This window comes from Phaenicophaeus curvirostris, chromosome 15, assembly GCF_032191515.1.
Source record: "Phaenicophaeus curvirostris isolate KB17595 chromosome 15, BPBGC_Pcur_1.0, whole genome shotgun sequence".
NCBI classification, from domain to species: domain Eukaryota; kingdom Metazoa; phylum Chordata; class Aves; order Cuculiformes; family Cuculidae; genus Phaenicophaeus; species Phaenicophaeus curvirostris.
The window spans coordinates 271,758-291,945 of NC_091406.1; the positions used below are offsets into that span (position 1 = coordinate 271,758).

General features: G+C 46.5%; 2 protein-coding genes across 4 annotated transcripts in view; both read left to right on the forward strand.

The window, feature by feature from the left end:
* The first annotated feature begins 889 nt into the window (after window positions 1-889).
* Window positions 890-10,142, forward strand: CDC23 (cell division cycle 23). The gene is made up of 16 exons (XM_069869706.1): window positions 890-1,030; window positions 1,107-1,179; window positions 2,134-2,271; window positions 2,547-2,589; window positions 3,645-3,750; window positions 3,845-3,977; window positions 5,101-5,278; window positions 5,372-5,469; window positions 5,700-5,781; window positions 6,349-6,502; window positions 6,632-6,751; window positions 7,084-7,159; window positions 7,480-7,541; window positions 8,319-8,397; window positions 8,490-8,609; window positions 9,438-10,142. The coding sequence occupies exons 1-16, from the start codon at window positions 900-902 to the stop codon at window positions 9,606-9,608; spliced, it is 1,764 nt and encodes a 587-aa protein (XP_069725807.1). The 5' UTR covers window positions 890-899; the 3' UTR covers window positions 9,609-10,142.
* A 1,706-nt stretch (window positions 10,143-11,848) lies between these two features.
* JAKMIP2 (janus kinase and microtubule interacting protein 2) overlaps window positions 11,849-20,188 on the forward strand; it is a 41,166-nt gene continuing 32,826 nt past the window's right edge. For all 3 annotated transcript variants that reach the window (XM_069869714.1, XM_069869715.1, XM_069869716.1), the window contains exon 1: window positions 11,849-11,910. The gene's annotated coding sequence lies outside the window, so the exon portion shown is untranslated. The remainder of the gene's footprint in view (window positions 11,911-20,188) is intronic.

A 20,188-nucleotide genomic window follows, 5' to 3' on the forward strand; every position in this document is an offset into this window, starting at 1 on the left:
CTTCTCATTATGAAGCAAATCTTGAGAAATCGAGTTATTGAGCTCCCAGCTATCGTTAAGGGGCCTTTCACCCGTTCATCGTCACTTCAAGAAAGGGCCCAGCGCGCCACCTGCCGCTGAATCCCGGAACCACAGAACCGGCTCATCAGCCGCGGAGGCGCCGCGGGACCCGCCAGCGGGTGCCGAGGAGACCCGCTCCGCCCGGCCCTCGAGCGCGGGGCCCCGCGCCTCCCGAGCCGCTCCGGGGAGCGTCGCGGAGCGCGAATACAACCCGGAATAATGCAACTGTCGGGCAAAGGCGCGGTACGACGCGCGGAAAGGGCACCCCGCGCTGAGGGCTGCTCGCCGCGCACCGGGAACGGAGAACGGAACAGAATCATCCTCAGAAACAAGAATTCGGAGCCTCCTTCGATGCGCGAGGCGGGCGAGGCGCCTCGCCCCCCCAGCACCCCGGCCCCGCAGGGCTCGGCGCGGGCAGCGCTGCGGCCGGGGAAACACGCGGGACACAAGGGGCCGGTTCGCTTCGCCCGCTCAGAACGCCAAGAGAGGCGACCGGTCACGCGTGATTTCCCAACCAAGCAATAACCCGGCCCGTTCGTACCGCTCAACCCCGCCAGGGCCGCCCGCGCTGCCGCTCGGCACCTCGGAGCGCCCGGGGGGGCGCGAGGAGGGGGCGCGAGGACACGGGATGAGGCGCGCGGGGGCGCGAGACAGGGGCGGGGCCGTGAGGCGGTGCCGGGGGGCGGTGCCGGGGGCGGTACCGGGAGGTGGGCGGTGCCGGCAGAGCTCTCGGCAGCGGCCGCTGGGGGCGCCGCGCGTGGTTCCGGCCCCGCGGCCAATCGTGCCGCAGCGCCGCGGCGCGGGTCTCGCTATTGGCGGCCTGGGCGGCGCGGGGCGCGATGGCGGCGGCGGCGGGCGCGGGGCCGGGCCCGGCCGGCAGCGCCTTCTCGGACCTGCGGGAGATCAAGAAGCAGCTGCTGTGCGTGGCCGAGCGGAGCCGCGAGCGGGGTCTGCAGCACAGCGGGAAGTGGTGAGCGCCGGGGGGCGGCGGGGCCGGGGCCGCTCCCCGTCCCCCCGTCCCTCCTACCCGTCCCGTCTCTCCGCAGGGCCGCCGAGCTCGCCTTCGCCCTCGAGCCGCTGCCGCCGGGAGAGCGGCCGCCGCCGGCCGCCTGCAGCGAGGTACGAGCGGGGTGCGGAGCGGGGCAGGGGAGGGGAGGGAGCGGCCGCGGGCACCGGGTCTGGCCAGCCTGGGGGAGAGGAGGCCGAGGAGAGACCTCCTCGCTGGTTGCGGCTCCCTCGCACGGGGAGGAGGAGGAACGGAGGCTGGGCTCTTCTCTGTGACCCGAGGGAATGACAGGGAGACGCGCCAGGGGCGAGTTGGGTTGGACATCAGAAAAAGGCTGGAACTGAAATAGCACTGGAACGGCTCTCAGGGAAGCGCTCGGGGTGACAAGCCTAACAGTGTTCAACAAGCACATGGACAACGCACTTAGACACACGGTGTGAATGTTGGGGTTGTCCTATGGAGGAATAGGTGTTGGACTCGATGATCCTTGTGGGTTCCTTCCAAGACGGGTCATTCTGTGATCTTTGCTGACGCTAAAACTGGCCACAGCAGAAACTGCGTAGCGCCACTGAACTCGTGCTCCAAACGCGCCGTGGTCCCTGCTGGGATGCGGGAGAAGCGCGCTGTGTCCCATCCCCACCCCACAGGGCGCAGCGGCACTTCCCTAAGCAAGCCTGGTTGTTAAATTACAGTAGTGCCACACGGCATCAGTGCATTCGACTCGCAGTTGCTGAAGAAGTGTTTGTGATTAGATTAGTGGGTTAGTATCGTGAGGTATGGAACACCTGAGCTGGTTTCTCTTTTGTGGTTTTTGTATTTGTTGATCACCCAATCCCTGCCTTCTGGCAGCTTGGTACCATCTGTTTCCTGGGATCTTATTGTTTATTGTAAATGTTTTTAACTAGTCTGTACTCATTAATTGAGAGCTAGGAAGCTGAGCATGTAAGGGAATAGAGATATTTTTCTAACGGTACCAAAACTATCTTTGATAATGAATAAACTGTGATTTTGGCTTTTATAGCAGTTTCAGAGCTTCTGAGGTCTTAAACCTCTTCTTGTCTCTGCAGGAGGATGCCCGTGATCTGGATGCCTACACATTAGCGAAGTGTTACTTTGATCTAAAGGAATATGACAGGGCTGCCTATTTTCTACGGGACTGCAAGAGTCAGAAAGCTTACTTCTTGTACATGTACTCTAGGTACCTGGTAAGAGAGAAGAAGAGTTGCCTTGTAGCACTGAACTCCTCTGCTTCCTACCCCTCCCTGGCATACCTTATTTTTTGCCTGTTTGGTTCCAAATGACCATCCAGAGGTCCCTGTTATCTGTTTGGAGTGAAGGGAGGCAGGGCTGCTCTTTTTACATCTGTAATGTTTGTGACTCACACACTCAAAACTCAGTTTGCATGCTGCTGTTAGCATTGCAGCATACATAAGGAGTATATTCTGGTAATGTAATCTTGTTTTTTCTCTGTTTTCCACAGTCAGGGGAAAAGAAGAAGGATGATGAGACAGTGGATAGTTTGGGTAAGTCTCTGCTGTCAAGGAAGGAACACAGAATAATATAGTGGAGCTTCCAGTAACAATTCTTCATGTAAATTGTCTTGGTTTTATGGGTTTCCTCTAAATTTTTGGATGAGTGTGCTGTAACATGACTTCTTTCATTCTCTCTCAATTCATTGCCTTAATGTAATGTTTTGGTTTGAGCAGAATCAGTTTTCTAGCTTCAGCTCAGTCCTGTCTGAGTAACTTCATTTTTGGAAAATTAGCCACCTAATTTTCAGGCAGTATTTCTCTCTAGCACTGATAACACAGGGCACTGGGATGCAGAAAGGCCATTGCTTACACTTATTCCTGTAGAAACCAAGGCTGTCCTCGAGCTGGTGGATGCCATAAGTCAAGGAGGCAGAAAAGGCTGCACCTGCAGGGGAGACACAGACAGGGCAGGTGACCCCAGACTGACCAACAGAATATTGCATCCTGTGTATTACATACTCGGTATAAAACTGAGAGATTATGAAGGTGTCTTGCTCTTCTTTGATGGCTGATGTCCAGTGGGGACCTCATCTGTCTGTTTGCCCCTGATCCTGATCTGTGTGTTCCTCAATCCAGCACCTGAGTCCAGCTCCCCTCTGCTGCTGACCTTTCCCCATGCCTGCTCTGCAGCATCTGTGGTGTTGTATAGTCATCAAGGGGCGAGGGGTGTGCAAATTTGTATGTTTGTGCGTATTTTATTCTTGTCTTACTAACAGTATTTTCATTATTATTTCATAAAAGCTGTTTTAGTTTCCAAACTGCAACTCTTTTCCTCTCATTTCCCTTTCCCTCAGGGTGAAGGGAATTGGTTTTAGCTGCTGAAATTTGTAGGGCCAGGGCTAAACTTTGACATATGTTACAGATTTTTATCTATCAGATATTCTGGTAAAGCGGGTGATCAGACTTAGTGATTCTTGTCCAAATAATCACAGACTGGGGATTCTTCAGGTCATGTCAGTGATGACTCTGAATGTATCCTAAACTTTGTAATTGCTGTGGTAGGAATCCTGATGGAAAGCTTGCTGTTTGACTTTCTCTTCATGCAGGACCTCTGGAAAAAGGACAGGTGAAAAATGAAGCTTTACGAGAACTGAGAGTTGAGCTCAGCAAGAAACACAAGGCACGGGAACTGGATGGATTTGGCCTTTATCTGTAAGTGTCTATGTGTGTTTCTAATGTTGTGTGTATTTGTGTAAGTACACAAGAATTCTATGATTCCGATTAATGTTCTGACTTCTCTTGGCAGGTATGGTGTCGTGCTGCGCAAACTGGACCTGGCAAAAGAAGCAATCGATGTGTTTGTTGAAGCTGCCCATGTCTTGCCTTTGCACTGGGGAGCCTGGCTGGAACTTTGCAACTTGATTACAGATAAAGAGATGGTAAAACTTGGGAGCTATCAAGATGTGGTAACAAATTCCAGAGTTTAACCTGATTCATAAGCAGTGGCTTAGTTGCCACGAGGTTGATGTCACCCACTGCTTTATTCTGTGAGTCTCTACCAGGCAAGGCAACCCAAGAGTGTAAATTAGTTGTTAAAGCCCCTTTTCTTCAACTGCTTGCCATGCTGTATCTTGAGAATCTTTATACTGGCCGGGCTAATTTCTTATCACTCGATCACAAAGTGGTTCAAGGATGACGTGTTCTGAAGCAGTTGTCGTAAGGGTTGTTGCCTTGTCACATGAATGAGACCCTGCCAAGATATATCTCATTTTCTTTCCTTTCTCCTCTGCCTTAATCTGGTTCTAGTTGCACAGTTATTGAGTATTTAGATGGCCTGAAAAGATATATAGAATCACTGCTTTTAGAACGAAAACTCTGATGTAATGTTCCCTTTGTCAAATACAAGGCTGAAAGTATGAGATGAACTGTATCAAAGAACTGAACTTATATATGAAAATAATCTATTTTATTTTTCTTTGTGCATGGGATTTGTGGAAAAAAAGTAAATGCATTTCTGATGAGATTATTTGGAGGCTGTTCACTTGACTCAAAAACAGTGCTACAATACTGATATTAAGACATAAGAAGAAAGTACAGTCTTTTGAATAACTCCTGAATTTAATGGAAAAATAAGGCCAATGGCTGAAGGAGAAATCAAGTGCTGTCAGTTGTGAAGATAATAGTTCCTTCACTGATGAACCAAAGGAAATTCAGTTCTGCAGTTTCAGCTGTCATGGGAACAGATTGGGAGTGACTGAATAGAACTGTGTGGTCCATATTGTACTGCTTTGTAGACTGGATGCCTTAATGCTTCTTTTCCTGTTTCAGTATTCTCAATTTATAGACATTACTTAGTCTCTCCTTCACAAGAACTTTATATTAATTCTTGATCTTAATACTGCTTCTTGGTGTTATGGTTTGAGAAAGTGATTGCAGGAAAGCCTCCTATCTTGAGACCATTTGCTACATCATGGCAGGCAAGATAATGGATTCTTTGCCACAGGTGGCTCTTAGAGTATTACTGATTATCATCTCTTCCTCCTCTTCTTTGGTTCTTGCTAGCTGAAGTCCCTCTCCTTGCCAGATACGTGGATGAAAGAGTTCTTTCTTGCACACATTTACACAGAGCTGCAGCTGATAGAGGAGGCTCTGCAGAAATATCAGAGTCTCATTGATGCCGGATTTTCCAAAAGCACTTACATCATCTCTCAAATTGCAGTAGCCTACCACAATATCCGAGGTCAGTGACACCTACCAACTAGTAGGAATGAGCCTCTTAATGCAAACTTGGCATTCATAGTTCTTATTCTCCCGTCTCCTGCTCGCTCTTCAGATATTGACAAAGCGCTATCCATCTTCAATGAGCTAAGGAAACAAGATCCTTACAGGATAGAAAACATGGATACATTCTCCAACTTGCTGTATGTAAGGGTAAGCATTCCTCCTATTGCCTGTCCATAATGATGGTATTTATCAGAGGTGTGTTAAACACTGGCAAAGCAGCTGGTGCTTCCCAGCCTCTCTGAAAAACAGGCTTTCAGTGTCTGCTTTCTGCTTCGCAACTGCATGGAACAGATAAAATGTGCACATTGCTAACTGCCTAAGTTTTCTTTGAAACTGTAATGTGCTCCTTTTCTCATCGCTTTCATCTCTTTCTCTAGAGCATGAAGCCCGAGTTGAGCTACCTGGCTCACAATCTCTGTGAGATAGACAAGTATCGTGTTGAGACCTGCTGTGTAATTGGTGAGAGCCACCTCTTCAATGTGCGAGGAGATCTTGGAAACACTTGGGAAAGCTATCAGCCAGCAAAGCTCAGAAACACTTGGTGAATGTAGTTTCAGGCAGCCTAAAAAGCAAACCAATTGGCAGAATACCCTTTTCCCTCATTTCTGTCTGGAAGAGCTGCTGTAAAACTATCAGTGCAGAAAGGAGTTGAAGAAATTATTAGGAAGGCCCATGTAGCTGATAACCCCTTCATTTATAGTCTTGAAACTCCAGTGGAAATAATTGTGTGTCGGGACCAGGAAATTAATGTGTTAGATCATGGCATAAGTTTAAGGCCAAGAGAGTAAGCTCTTAATTTATTGGTACAACTGGAAGTAGGCTGACCGGAACACTGGAGAAAAGGCTGCTGTTGGGTCTTCTGAGGTTTGAATCAGATCTGCCTTTAACAGAGTTCTTTAAGTTAGCAGGTAATAGATAATACCTCTTCCATTTGTTTTCGACTGCTCTGCTGTAATGTTTTTTTGTTTGTTTGTTTCTTTGTGAGGTTTTTATTGATTTATTTAAGATTTGTGACTTTTGCTTTAGGGAATTATTACAGCTTGCGTTCTCAGCATGAAAAAGCAGCACTGTACTTCCAGAGGGCTTTGAAACTGAATCCTCGTTATCTGGGTGCCTGGACACTCATGGGGCATGAGTACATGGAGATGAAGAACACATCTGCAGCTATCCAGGCTTATAGGTATCACTTATGTACTGCACGTGATGGTGTTTGAGTCTGCATACATAAGGATTGCAGTATTATCTTCTATGTTTTGTTAGTCTTTTGCTGAACTCTTAGTTTTGATCCTGACTGCTTTTTCTTTGACAGGCATGCAATAGAGGTGAACAAAAGGGACTACAGAGCCTGGTATGGATTGGGACAAACCTATGAAATCCTCAAAATGCCGTTTTACTGTCTTTATTACTACCGACGAGCCCACCAGCTCAGGTAGAGTTTTGAGGGTGGGGCCATGTTAATTTGTGTTCACTCTGACCTGGTTGCTTGTAGGAAGGGAATTTACATATGGGAACTAAGCTGTGGAGGGAGAATATCAATGCTATGCGACTTATGTAGTCTCACTATTCCAAATCCTTTTAGTGGTATTCGTTAATAGTTAACAAAGGCTTTGTCAGTTAAGTGTTGAGGAACACTGCTTGGCAACGTTAGGGATGTCATATGTAAGAGGATGACAGACTCTACCAGATATAGATTTTATTTCCCCCACCCCCAAGATGAGCTTGCTGTCCACTAACCTACATTTAGGAACTGCTCTTTTACAGACCAAACGACTCTCGTATGCTGGTTGCTCTAGGAGAGTGCTATGAGAAACTCAATCAGTTGGTGGAAGCTAAAAAGGTGAGTGAGAACTGATATGTGGAGTAAGTCATTAGGATGTCTTCTGGGTCACTGGGTGAAGTCACACCAAAACTGTAACTAGTGTGACTGGAAATGCATGCGACGTGTTGTTAGGAGCTTATTGAAACTGGTTTTGTGGCAGTTATGGTTGGGGAAGTTCTGCTGCAATGTAACTAGAATACCTGATAAATAGTCATCTATGGATGATATGTGCCCCTTTGTCGGAAAGCCATGTTGTTTTCTGTTTCTGACTTGCCTGCATGAGTCATGAGCTCAAGTTGTTTTTGTAGTGTGCTTGACTGACTTTCATTCCCTGACAGTGCTATTGGAGAGCTTATGCTGTGGGAGACGTGGAGAAAATGGCACTAGTGAAGCTAGCCAAGTAAGTCTGTATTATCAGTGAATTGTTAGTACTGTTGCGTGCAACCAGCACTTTGATACCCGGCGATTAAATACTCAATGTAAAACAAGTAGAATTGCTGCTAGGTAGTACTAGAGGGAATCATAGTATAATGAGGGGCTTCGAGGGCCCTCTGCCTCCTGAGGTGATTTGAGCAGGTAGTGCTAGCAATTGTATTTGTTGTGATGAAACTTAAAGTGATACATGATGGGAGATGACCTATGAAATTGTAGATTGCTTGAAAATATGCCCCCTCCTTCCCCCCGCCATGTGGTTTTGACATTGGGAAACGGTCTGATGTGAAATAAACGTGCTGACATCAGCACTGATTTTTAGTGGGGATAAAATAGTAGAAAGGAGAAAAAGGGAAGAGGAAGGAAAAAGGCAAGTGAAAGGTGAAGCTGCTGTGCAAAGTCTTCTGGGATGTAGCAGGGAAGAAGAAGCACTGGAGGAAATAGCCAGTAAACAGGATGGGAAAGGTCTCTTTAAAAGCTTTAAAATGTAATAGAATAAGCAAAGGCCCCTGCTCTGGTTGTTGCTGCTTCTTGCAGCATCTGACTGACTCCCCTCCTGGTAATGTAAACGTTCCCTTGATCATCTCTTTCCATGAGGGCAAGTACAGGTGCACAGATCTTGTGTGTTCTGGAGGAAAAGACCTGTCTTTAGTCCAGGTCAGGCTGAGTTGGTACTTTCTCATGGACCAAGAATGCCTTCAACAGCGTCGTCTTGTTCCAGTGGCCCATTTTTCTACTTTTCTAGGCTGCACGAACAGCTGAATGAATCTGAACAGGCAGCTCAGTGCTATATCAAATACATCCAGGATATCTATTCCTGTGGGGTAAGATGATATCTTGGGAATAAAAGTAGTAAACATGGTGTAGGACTACCTTGGAAGGCACTCATAGATGGTTTCTCCCTCCCTTGCTGTAGGAGATAGTGGAACACCTGGAAATCAGCAGTGCCTTCCGATACCTGGCGCAGTACTACTTCAAGTGTAAGCTCTGGGATGAAGCCTCTGTGTGTGCTCAGAAATGCTGTGCGTTCAATGATGTGAGTAGTTGTGCGAGTCTTCGATGTTTCTTTCTTAGGGGATCTCTGACCTTGGTCTCAGCCCTCCCTCAGAGCAGAAGGTATCTGTTACTGAAGGAGCAAGTGCTGTCTGCCATGCGGGTCACATCCTGAGAGGAGGTGGTGGTGAATACTTGATTACTAATGTTGTTTATTATTGACTAAAATACTAGAATGTGGTCTAGTAGACAGTAAAACCGAACCATGTCTTATCGGTGTTCAGCAAATAAAAGAATTTTGGTGGTGAGGAGGTACATAAATGATTCTAGACTCCAACACATGGTGTAGTGAAGGTACTCACCTAATGTCTCATTTTCTGTCTGTAGACAGCACAGGGGATATAAAAGTGCTTGGGTTCTCAGTGTGACTCTCTTCTGAGATGTTCTCTGTAAGTGGGCAATTCGGGATTTTTTTAACTGCAGCCTAGAGGTGAACGCTAGCCATGAGTGCACGGTGTTTGGCCTATCCTTAGCAAAGCTATCAGAAACTCTGAAGAAGCTGAGTTCAGCTTATTTGAAGATTCTCCAATCTACTTTTTGCTGGAATATTTATACAGCTTTGGTGGTTAATGGCAACACTGCCTGAAATACCCAACTAACATGCTAGTCGGGTGAGGAAAGACTAAAAAAGTGACATACCTTAACACTTCTAAGTCTCAGAAGAAAAAAAAAAGAGAGAATGGTTTTTATAGCTCGTATCTTTACAGAATGACAAACTACTCTAACTTACATAGCTCACGCACTAAATTTGACCCAGAAACCACCCTTTCATTGGTGTTTTTTGTTCTGTTTTGTTACAAATTGTTTCCAGACTAGAGAAGAAGGAAAGGCCCTGCTGCGGCAGATCTTACAGCTTCGCAACCAAGGAGAAACCTCATCCACAGATGTTTCTGCTCCCTTTTTCCTCCCTGCGTCATTGTCAGCCAACAATAATCCCACATGTCGTGTCCCCCCACTTGATCTCTCTTCTCCAACACCATGAGTGATGGTGATACTTCTGACCTGCGCATTGGATATGACATTGCAGATGGGGCTTGCAGCCACTTATTTCTATCCACTGAAATTTCCACATTCATTGCTGCCATTGTGTGAAGGGTGGGGGTTACTGGAGCCCACAGCTGAGACGGATGTGCCCCAGCAGGCAAAGGCGCAGCCTGTGCGAAGTGCCTATGCAGAGACATGAGAGTCTGCTGTACTTCTCACCAAGTCATTCCAGCCAGACTGAGGGCAGCGTGTTCCAGCGCACAGGACTACTCTTAACTGAGGGATTGGGAAGAGCTTGTGTGTTTGAGTTCAAATATATTTTAAATTTGATTCTGCTTTGTTTGTTATCTCCACTCTTTACTGAACCTCTTTGGATGACCTCTTAGAGATATCATTGCTGTCTGCACCCGGAGCTGTTACCTGCCTGGCTTCTTAAGGACTTTTGCTTGTCTTGAACTATGCAGATGTTCCACTAAAGCAGTGGTGGCAGGCAGTGAGAGATGTCAGGTCTGTGTTGGAAGGACTGAAGTGTCAGAGGAATACTTAGTAGTCACCAGTGACAGCCATGTGCCAATCTTGACAGATACTTTGGCTTTTGGTAGAAAAGCAGCCATGGGGAGAGCACAGTTACAAAACTAATGGTTACATTATTGTCCTTGGACTGCTTTGTGGCACAGCTTCCATCCGCCCCATACCACATGAAATTAGATGAACAACAGCAGATCAGTTTGTTAAGGATTGCTGCGTCATGTGGACAGTATGATTCAGGGAATTCCTCCCCTAGAGGGCTGCTGCTCACCCCTGTTCTCGCATCCAGCCAAGAGTAAGACACATACACCAGGCATGACCGTAAACAGATCAACATAAACAAGAGGATGCTCTTAGACGCATTTGTTGAAAATGGAGGCCAATAGAAGTGTCCTGATGCTGTTCCTACTTGCTTAAAGTTTGCTGGTGGAACACACGTATATGCTTTCAATGACTTTGCTCTGGTCTTTCCAGTGTTTGCCTGTGACCTTGAGTCTCTTTGGTGTCCATCTCTAGATGCATTGGGTATCTTGTTCAGCCTCAACCCTCCTCCTGAGCCAGTCCCAGTCAAGGTTGCTATTGGAACACACCCCTTATCTACAGAGTAGGGAACATACTGATACAGGAAACAGGCACCAATAGTGTTTAATTAATAAAAGTGTAGAATGTGGTGTGGTGGTGAGTAATAAGTCTCAGCCAGACAAAGGTTACTGACCAGCAGCCCCCTTCCTACTCCTGGCTCTCAAAACTTACTCTCTGCTATCTTTTCCCATGCTCGTTGCCACCTGACTCATCTTCACCACTCCCTCAGGGTCTGTGGTGCATTTCAGTGGTCCCGAAACCACTTTCAGACATCTTAAAATAAATTAACTCTTCCCTGAGAGACCCTTCCTGGCCACCAACCATCATCCTACTGTTATGAAACTGCTGGCTGAATCTCCTTGGGGTTACATGTGGGGGGTTCCTTTACTGTCCCACCAGCCCGTGTCCTGGAGATCTGGTCGTGGCTATCTGTGTGCCCCTGTCCTGGAGCTCCAGCCCTGGTTGTCCCACACATTTTCCGTCCACGTCTGGAGGAGGCTACAAAGATGATCCGAGGGCTGGAGCAGCTCCCATAGGAGGACGGGCTGAGAGTTGGGCTCCTTCAGCTTGGAGAAGAGAAGGCTCCGAGGAGGCCTTAGAGCAATCTTCCAGTACCTGAAGGGGTTACAATAAAGCTGTAGTGATAGGACTAGGGGCAATGGGTATAAACTGGAGAGACACATGTAAACTGGACATAAGGAGGAATTTCTTAAGTGTGAGGGTGGGGAGGCCCTGGCCCAGGCTGCCCAGAGCAGGGGTGGCTGCCCCATCCCTGGAGGGGTTCAAGGCCAGGTTGGATGGGGCTTGGAGCCCCTGATCCAGTGGGAGGTGTCCCTGCCCGTGGCAGGAGGGGTGGAGGCTTTGGCATCCCTTCCCTTCCAACCTGAACCGTTCTCCGATTCACCTGTCCTGGCCGAAGTCTCTCACGCCAGCTCTGTCCACAGCTCCACCGGGGGGGCCGAGGCCGCTGCCGCCGCCGCCCGCTCACGCGCGGTGCGGCCCCCTCCCCCTCCCCCGAGCGGGGCGCGCGCGGCGCTGCGGCGCGGGGCGGGGCCGCCGCAGCCCCCGGCCCGGCGGAGGGAGGGGGCGCGCGCGCCGGCGCGGAGCAGCCGCGGGGCCGCGCGGGGCCGGGGGCTGCGGCCCGGGAGGAAGGATGGGAGCGCGGCGCCCGGCGTCCTCTGCCCCGCACGGTGAGCGGCGCGGAGCGCTGCGGGGATGCGGCGGGCGGCGCGGGTGTGGCCGCCGCGCCCGGCCCCGCGCCATTGTGTCGCCCGCGGCGCCGATGGGGTGTGACCGCGGGGCAATGCGGGGCGATGCGGGGCGATGCGGGCCCGAGGGCGGGCGCCCCTCGCTCGGCCCCCCGCGCCGCGCGGGTCCCCGCACCGAGGGCCGCTCTGCGGCCGCTGCCGCTGTGCCGCGAGGGCGGGTGCGCGAGAGGGGCCGGGAGCGGAGACGGGCGTGCGTTTAAAATTTTAATCTGAGCTTCTGCGAGGGAGAAAGGAACGAGATGCGTTTGTTCAAGCGTCTGAATGGCGGTGCCGCCCCGCGTCTCCTCTCGCCGGGCCGGGTCCCGCCCCGGTGCCCGTCCGGGGGCTCCGTCGCTTTGCGGGCGGCAGCGCGAGCTTCACCGCCTGTGCTCTGACTCAGGTTTTGTCGCTGCTCTCTGGCCTGCGGCTCCACGTACAGATCTGGAATCCAGGCCTGCTGGGCGCTAGGTGCTCCACTCGAGCCGGCTCAGGCTGGTGCTCGAGGGGAACGTCTGCTGGTTCTGAGAGGTTCTCGGGGACCGGTTCTGGTTCTGGTTTGGTGAAGCCTCAGAGCAGTTAGTGGGCGGATGGTGGGGAGAGCGTAACACGAGTGCGCGGTGAGTGGTTCTGCATCCATCAACAGGCGTTGCAGGCGCCTCAGCGCAAGGACATCGCACTGTCGGTGTGTCCAGAGCTTGGTGACTGGGATGGTGAAGGGTCTGTGGGACTGACGAGGAGTGGCTGTGATGGCTTGGTCTGTTCAGCTTGGAGAAGAGAAGGCTGAGGGGTGCCCTCGTCGCCAATCTGCACCTTCCTCGAGGGGCTTCGTGCTGATCTTCTCCGTGGTGACCAGTATCAGGACATGAGGAAACGGAATGGAGCTGCATCAGGCAAGGTTCAGACTGGATATTAGGAAAAGGCTCTTCATTGAGAGGGTGGTTGATTGCTGGAACAGGCTTCCCAGGGAAGTTGTCACGGTACCAAGCCTGTCAGAGCTCAAGAAGCATCTGGATGGCCCTCTGAGTCAGATGGTTTGGTGATAGGTAGACCTGCGAGGGGCAGGGAGTTGGACTTGTGGGTCATCCTTGTGGGTCTCTTGCAACTCAAGATATTCTATGATTCTAATCAAGTTTAGAGAGTTGCAGCCAGTTCCATCCTTGTGTCCACAATGTGCAAAATCCTGAGAAGGAGCCTCAGGGAGGAAAACCTGAGAAGTTTCTGTTGGGACTTCCATAGGAGTTGCCTGGTGGCGGCTGGCAGGAGCTGTGATGTGATTGGCCTTTTGGCCGTGTCCTGTGGCAGTGGCAGTGTGGTGGACTCCTGGGATGCTCTGGTTGTCAGCGGAGCTCCTAGCTGAGAGGAGCAGGCTGCCAGTGACAGATGCTGCAACCTTTCTGACTTGCTGATCTTGGACTGACTGTTCCATGTGTGCCTAAGGCAGGGAAACATGGCCTTGCCTTTGAGGTGAATTCGAGCCAGGTATTTCCCCAGCGTGTACCCCAAGCTGGACTTCAGGCTCTCTGGTATTGTGAATGCATTGCTTCAGACTCCCCTGCTGATAGCCTTGTCCCTATCACCTGTCACTGGCTTCTGATAATCCCTCTGCTTCCAGAGACCATTCCCAGATAAATAATCTTCTGAATAAGAACTTCTGTATCTTACTTATTAAGAATTGAACGTAAGGTACGGCTAACATGTGCCTCTGTGTTAAGGATGTGATTGGCTATTGTAGTTTCTAAATGCATGCTGGGTTCTGCCAGACCTTTTATTGTCAAGACCTTAATGTAGCTGGAAAGATGCTGCATAATTTCTCTGTCATTACGAAGGATAAGTGACCTCAGGGTATTCAAGTCAGGAAAATGCTGTGAAATATAACTGGCAAAATGATGCCAGAATAATTTTCAGTTTTGTTTTCTATTCATTCCTTTGATAGACAGTTAATATTGTGGTTTAAAAAGTGTGTAAGAATAGTTCTTCAACTGTAGAAAAGGTCTAGTGATGGATTCTACTCTCATAAGGCTGGTATAACTTGGCTAAAGTCAGAGTAGCTTGTTAATTATAATTTTTTTTTTGTTTTCTTCCTCTTTATAACTGAACTGTGAGAGACTGAAGATGCTTCCACCTTGGCTTTCACTACTGAGTCATGGTCATTTTTCACTGTGGTCAGTATTTGTGCTTTCTATTTGCTTTGTGAAGTCATGAGGCAGCAAAATAGTCCTTACCAGATATCTGAATGTTGAATCACTTCCTATTCAGTCATTCTTTGTATCTTCTGGGTTCTGTCAGATTTCTCTTTAATATTTGTGCATGGCAATGCAATATTTTGGTTGCAAGACTGCAAAATGAATGTTTTCATTTAAAAAAATCATTTTAGTTTAAAAAATAATTATTTTACTCGAGTTTACAGTGCCACGTTTGCATTATCTGTTTCTAAATTGATAGCGTGATCAAATTCCCAGCAGATAACCTCTTCAAAGTTCCTTACAAATCTGTATCACTTCAAGATCTGGTCTTTACCACATTGAAAAAAATTATCTTCCCGTTCTCAGAGATGGATTCTCTGCTGCCTTCTCTTTAGTTATCTTCTACATCTTGCAAAACACCTCTGCAATTCTCTGTCATCACTACTAATTTTTGTAGTACTTCCAGTTTCTGTATCTTTAGGGTCTATTTGATTTTCTCCTTTAAAATATGAGGACTAGAATTCTTTGCTCCAGGAGGTGGGGCTCTAAATAGAAAATTCAACAGCGTGTTGGAGGAGTCATGAAGAAACGCTATGATCTCGCTGCGCTGAATGCTGTCAAGTTAAATGAGTGTAAATCTAGCTTCTCTGTAAATGATGGAAAACCAGTGCGGATCACAGCCTGTGGTTTGGATTCTGAAACATCCAGGGAACTTTAAAGGAAAATGAACGACATGTAAGCACTTTCAGGAATGCAGGCTGTCAGTTCGTCTCACTAAAATGTACAGCACTGTGAGATTTCCTTGCCATGCATTTGGATTGCTGGTGGGTACCTGAGAAACTCACACATCTTGGAAAATTTAGGACCTGTATTTTGTCTGGAAGATCATGTTTGGACATCACAGCCAGTTCTGTGTGTCAAACAGTCTCAATCAGCTGTTGTCAGAAGAGAAAGAAAGTGATTGGAACTGTGCGACCCTCCACATGGCACGGATCAATCAGAAAGGGGCAAATGAATGCAGGAGACATTTTTAGTGCTCTGCTGCATAATGAAGTCCCCTTAGTTAACAGTGTAACAAACACCAACAAATGGGAATACAAATGAAGACCACAAGTCCATTTCTGACTTTGGATGAAATGTCACTCTGTAGTGAGTGACATCAGCAAACTGATGTACCTGAGGATATTGTTGAGCTTGAACAGCTGCTGCTATGTGCTAGGTCCTATGCGCTAGGTGAAAAATGATAATGCAAAGTATAACATCCCCTGAGATGATTTTATGAAAAATAATAAAATTAATTGAGAAGAACTGATGCTAAAATGCAGGTTGTCTCCCATTTTCACCTAGGAGGTAATATCTCACAGTTACTGTTTAACACCTGTGCTACATTTGTCAAACTGTTGGTTGAATTTTGTTGAAACTATTGGTTTTAATATTCTTTTAAATTTTCAGGGGAAAAACTTCTTAAACCTCACATTGCGTAGGCTGTAAACAAAAGGTCTAAGTAACATGGAAATTAAAACTGAAGGGAAGAAACAGCTCTTGAAAATTGCATTGAGGTCCCGAGTGGTTTAGGATAAACAATAATAAGCGAGCAAATAAAGTTGGGAGAAATGGTGGAGTCAGGACTTCTGGATTTTTTTTTTCTGTCATGCACTGGTTACTATTTGGTGGCTTAGGCTGCGTTAATGAATTTGGAAATGCTTTTGAGAAGGAACATGTAAGATTAGGGTGTGTTGGAAGGTGTTTCAGAGGCATAACTGACAGCTAATAAACATCTGTGCATACTGAGCGGTACGTCTTACTGACCTAGTGGTATTCAGCCCATGTTTGCAAGGTTCTGTGCTAACGGATCCCTTTTGAATTGCGTCACCTATTTTTGTAGGTCACAGCATGACCTACATGTTGCAGCTTTCCTGGAATGTGCAGTCGATGTTGGTGATCTGCATGGTAGCCTGTGGTTGGTGAACTCAATGAAGATGTAAGCGTTGTCCTTGGAAACTGATTTGAAATGATGTACAGTAGCTTAAAGCCTGTTAAATACTCCCTGATAAGATATTTTTCTGGTTTCAGATGCAGCCTTAATGGAAATCTGTGTGTTCAAGACAGTATCCTGAATGTCTTATAGGTGAAATATTTAAATTTTTTTTTGTACTTTCCACATCATGTATGAGCCAGCATCACAGCTGGGTTCAGTGGGTGGTGCTTCACACCTATACCTTTGCCAGCTGAGAAGCCAGCCCATTGCCTGCTCAAATGAGAGGAGAATCCTGTTCCCTGGAACAGTACTAGCCGATGCTTCCATTTTTAAAGCAGTGCAGTTCAGCTAAAAATAATCCCATAAGTTTCAGAGGTCTTTTTAAAATAGTAAATGGTAAGGATGAATTCTACATGTAACAAGAGTTTCACTTTATCCTGCTTGTTTATTTGTGGAGTCCTGTAGTTCCCCTTGAGTAGAGCTACTCAGCATGTATGATATATGTTTGTATTTGATTTGTTTTGTTGAGAGGGCATGGAGTGACGGTTACTGGTCCCACAGTTGATCAGTGCCACTAATAGAGAAGAAGATTTCTCATGTTATCTGGTCTGAGTCCTGTTTAGAACCTTGTGAAAGAGCTTGCAGGCTTTAGGGATACTGAAGGAACCTGTCCTTCAACGTGTGGTAGAAAGGCAAGAACTGCAGTTCAGAAATGCATAAAAGCAACTCTGATCACAGTGTATTCATAGGTGAATCATCTCGAGTGTTTCCAGTGAACGTTACTTGCGATGTTTTTATTTTTAAAGGTAGTTCGACTCTAAAAGATGGATGGAATGGCTGCATTTACATTTCTGCTGAAAAGCTGATGTGAAGAGACAAACTAAATTCGCCTTGGCTTAATTTTTGCTGAGCTTCCCTGAGAACATTCAGATTATTTTCCCACAGAATGGAAGGAAAGAACAATAGGGATATAGGACATGGGGAATGAGAGCAGTGTGAATGTGAGGTTCTGCAAAGCACTGATAGTGATGCGGTGGGAGAAGAAAGCACGTGTTTTGAGGTTATATTGAACTACAAGCTGATAAAAATCAGCAAGAAGATAGTGATCTGGTTGGAAGTAAAGTGTCTAGAAAAGAAAACGATTCATAGTAGAGATCTACATTGTTCGGAGTGAACACGGGAGGCCAGAACTCAGATTTTTCTTACTTGAGCTGATGTCAGTACCTGCTTTTATTGCCTGTACATGAGCTCAGCTAAAAACGGCAAAAGTTCTTACAAGTTGACCCTCTTTAAATAGAAAAATTACTTAAATATATGACAATCTTTAGTAGTGAATGTAAGATATCCTCCTCTGAGACCTGTAAGACAGTAGATAATCATGGTTATGGCCTTAGAAATAAAGAAAAGGAAGGGTTTCACAGGAAAAGATATGGGACATGGACTTCCCCTCCATGTTTGTTGTTTTCTTGTTTATATGCATTTCAGTTAAATAAAGATGGTTTTGCTGGCTGGTTAAAATCAAAATCAGAGAAAGGAGAGCCTGATACTATAAACTCTGGGAACTGCAATGTTTCTCCTTCAGGCTGTATGAATTTCTGGCAATGGTTGAGTGTGACCTGACTTGCATAAAATACATTTACAAACCCATCTTTTTAGTAAACTAAGAATGGGCTTCCAGTAATGCTTCAGGTATGAAACCACTGGCGTGATGTTTTAGACCCCCTTGCAATGAACTGGGCAGGTTGGTAGAGTTCATCCTTTTCCTGACAATCTTGCCATTCTTATATAGTGTGTCTAGTCTGTGTCCATGTGCATCTCATTCTGGAAAATTTCTGTTTCCTTTCAGGATAGGGCAGGGGACTGTGTTTTCACTGGTAATGCTCTTCTCAGTGCATTGTGTTATGGCAACTTAGAGGGGAATAATTGTATGAAAAAGAGAGACAGACAGATGGTATTTTAGCCACAGAATACTCGAGTATTGGTTTAACAAATCTCCTCAGCTTTGCTGTGGATAACAATAATGCTTCTGTCCCCTTTTGACTGTTTCCATGGAGCCACCAGCTCCTTGGATAGAGTTTTTTGGTTCATGATTTAGAGCCAGGGCCAATGGTAATTTTGGCATGGGAGGCCTAACGGCACCAGATTCCAGCACACAGGAACATTGTGTGTTCCTTGTGTAGAGCCTCAGTCCAAGGGATATGGCAACTTCCATTCTGAAGGTATTGTAATATTCCTGAGTATTACAGTGGTATTGATTAAAAATATATGATTTTTTTCTTTTTTATACAATCAGAAGCAGAGAGTGGTTAGGACTTGTTCTGAAGAATCTTATATCACCATTTGGTGGGATAAAACACACGTAAACTATTAGCATAGGGAATTTGCCATGTTCTGGCTATAAAAAAAAATGCAGACCAGAATTGTATAAAGGCTGCAAATATTTGCACCCATTCTGAGCTGAGTTTTTCAATTGATTTTGGGATGCTGAGTTATGATTTCATACTAAAATAATGTCAGTCATACTGCTAAAAACAGTACATGATTAATTAAAACTGTTGTGTGACATAACACAGGCAGCACGGAAAGCAGTAATTAGGGCTTGAATTTGTTTGACTGGACAGCTTTAATAGCATAACAAAAAAATCCTAATAGGTGGCAGTTGCTGTTCCCAGCTTCCATTCTTAAGCTGATCTACAGAGCTGCGGGAAAGACTTGTTTCCTTCACGGGTAAGGAGAGTGGACTGAAGAAGCTGCAGGCCCTCATCAAGTTGGATTCTTACAGGTGGTATCACCAAACACATTTCATAAACAAGTGATTCATAGCTCAGTGATTCCACTAGTGAAAAATGCAGCACTACTAAAGTATGTCCTAGGAAATGCGAAAACTTCAGTGAATCTTTAACATCTAACCAGACAATAGCCACTGTCTTCAGGTCATAGAGGACCTTTGAAGCCTGTCCAGTTCCACCCCCTGCCATGGGCAGGGACGCTTCTCACTGAATCAGGTTGCTCCAAGCCCCATCCAACCTGGCCTTGAACACCTCAAGGGATGGGGCAGCCGCCACTGCTCTGGGCAACCTTGGCCAGGGTCTCCCCACCCTCACAGTATGAAAATGTCGTCTTTTTGTCCAAACCAAACTAACCCTCTTTCAGTGTAAAGCCATGCACCTTTCCCACCTTATTGCTGCAGCTGCGCCTTAGCATTGAGGGATATGATAAATTTACGTGGGGCATGTCCATATATGGGGCTCAAAGCCCACGGATAACACTTCCTCACAATTATTCATACATTTTATTTTACCCTGTTAGCAACTGGGAGCAAATGTGATAGTTGGCAGCACAGCTAGCACTTCCCAAAAATCCCAGCACTTAATTTTATTAGGGAAGCAGTAAAATAATTGGCATGATTTACCTCCTGCATTGGAAAGGCAGAAAAATTGTTAAGTATTTGAAATTACGCTATGTGGAATGAGATAGTAAAACTAAGCTTGAGCAGAATTTATTCTATTCTGCAATCTTTAGACCTGCTGTTTCTCGAGAAAGCAGTGTTGTGCATACCATGTTTTCTAGGGATTTTGATTGATTCTCTAAATTCTGTGAAGGGTGTAGCAGTGGTTGAGGCAGAAGGATTGCCGGGCCTGGTCTTTTTCCGCTCTTTATTTGAAACTGATTCCCCATAAGAAAAAAGGGTTTTTTTTGTGGAATCTCAAGGAATTCCCAAAATATAGCAGCAGGTCTTTTTCAACTGCGATAAGGAGGAAACTCTATGTCCCAGAGGTATCTGTTTGTAATAATCTCGTTTCTTTTGTTTCGTTCTGTACAAATGGAAAGTTAGATTTGTGCTGAGAGATTATAAAAGGGATTGTTTGTATTCTTCCATTCTGATTTTTGGCTTCTCTTGAGATTGTGTTTTGCACGTTGTTTATTTTGTTTTTCTAAACAGCTGTAGGTGAAAGTGGTGGCAACATGATTTTGTTTTCTTTTAATGGTTTGTTAGGTTGGTCCAATTCTTCTTTGTCACCAGTTGCCAGTGAAACTTTCCTGTGCTGCCTGTGGACAT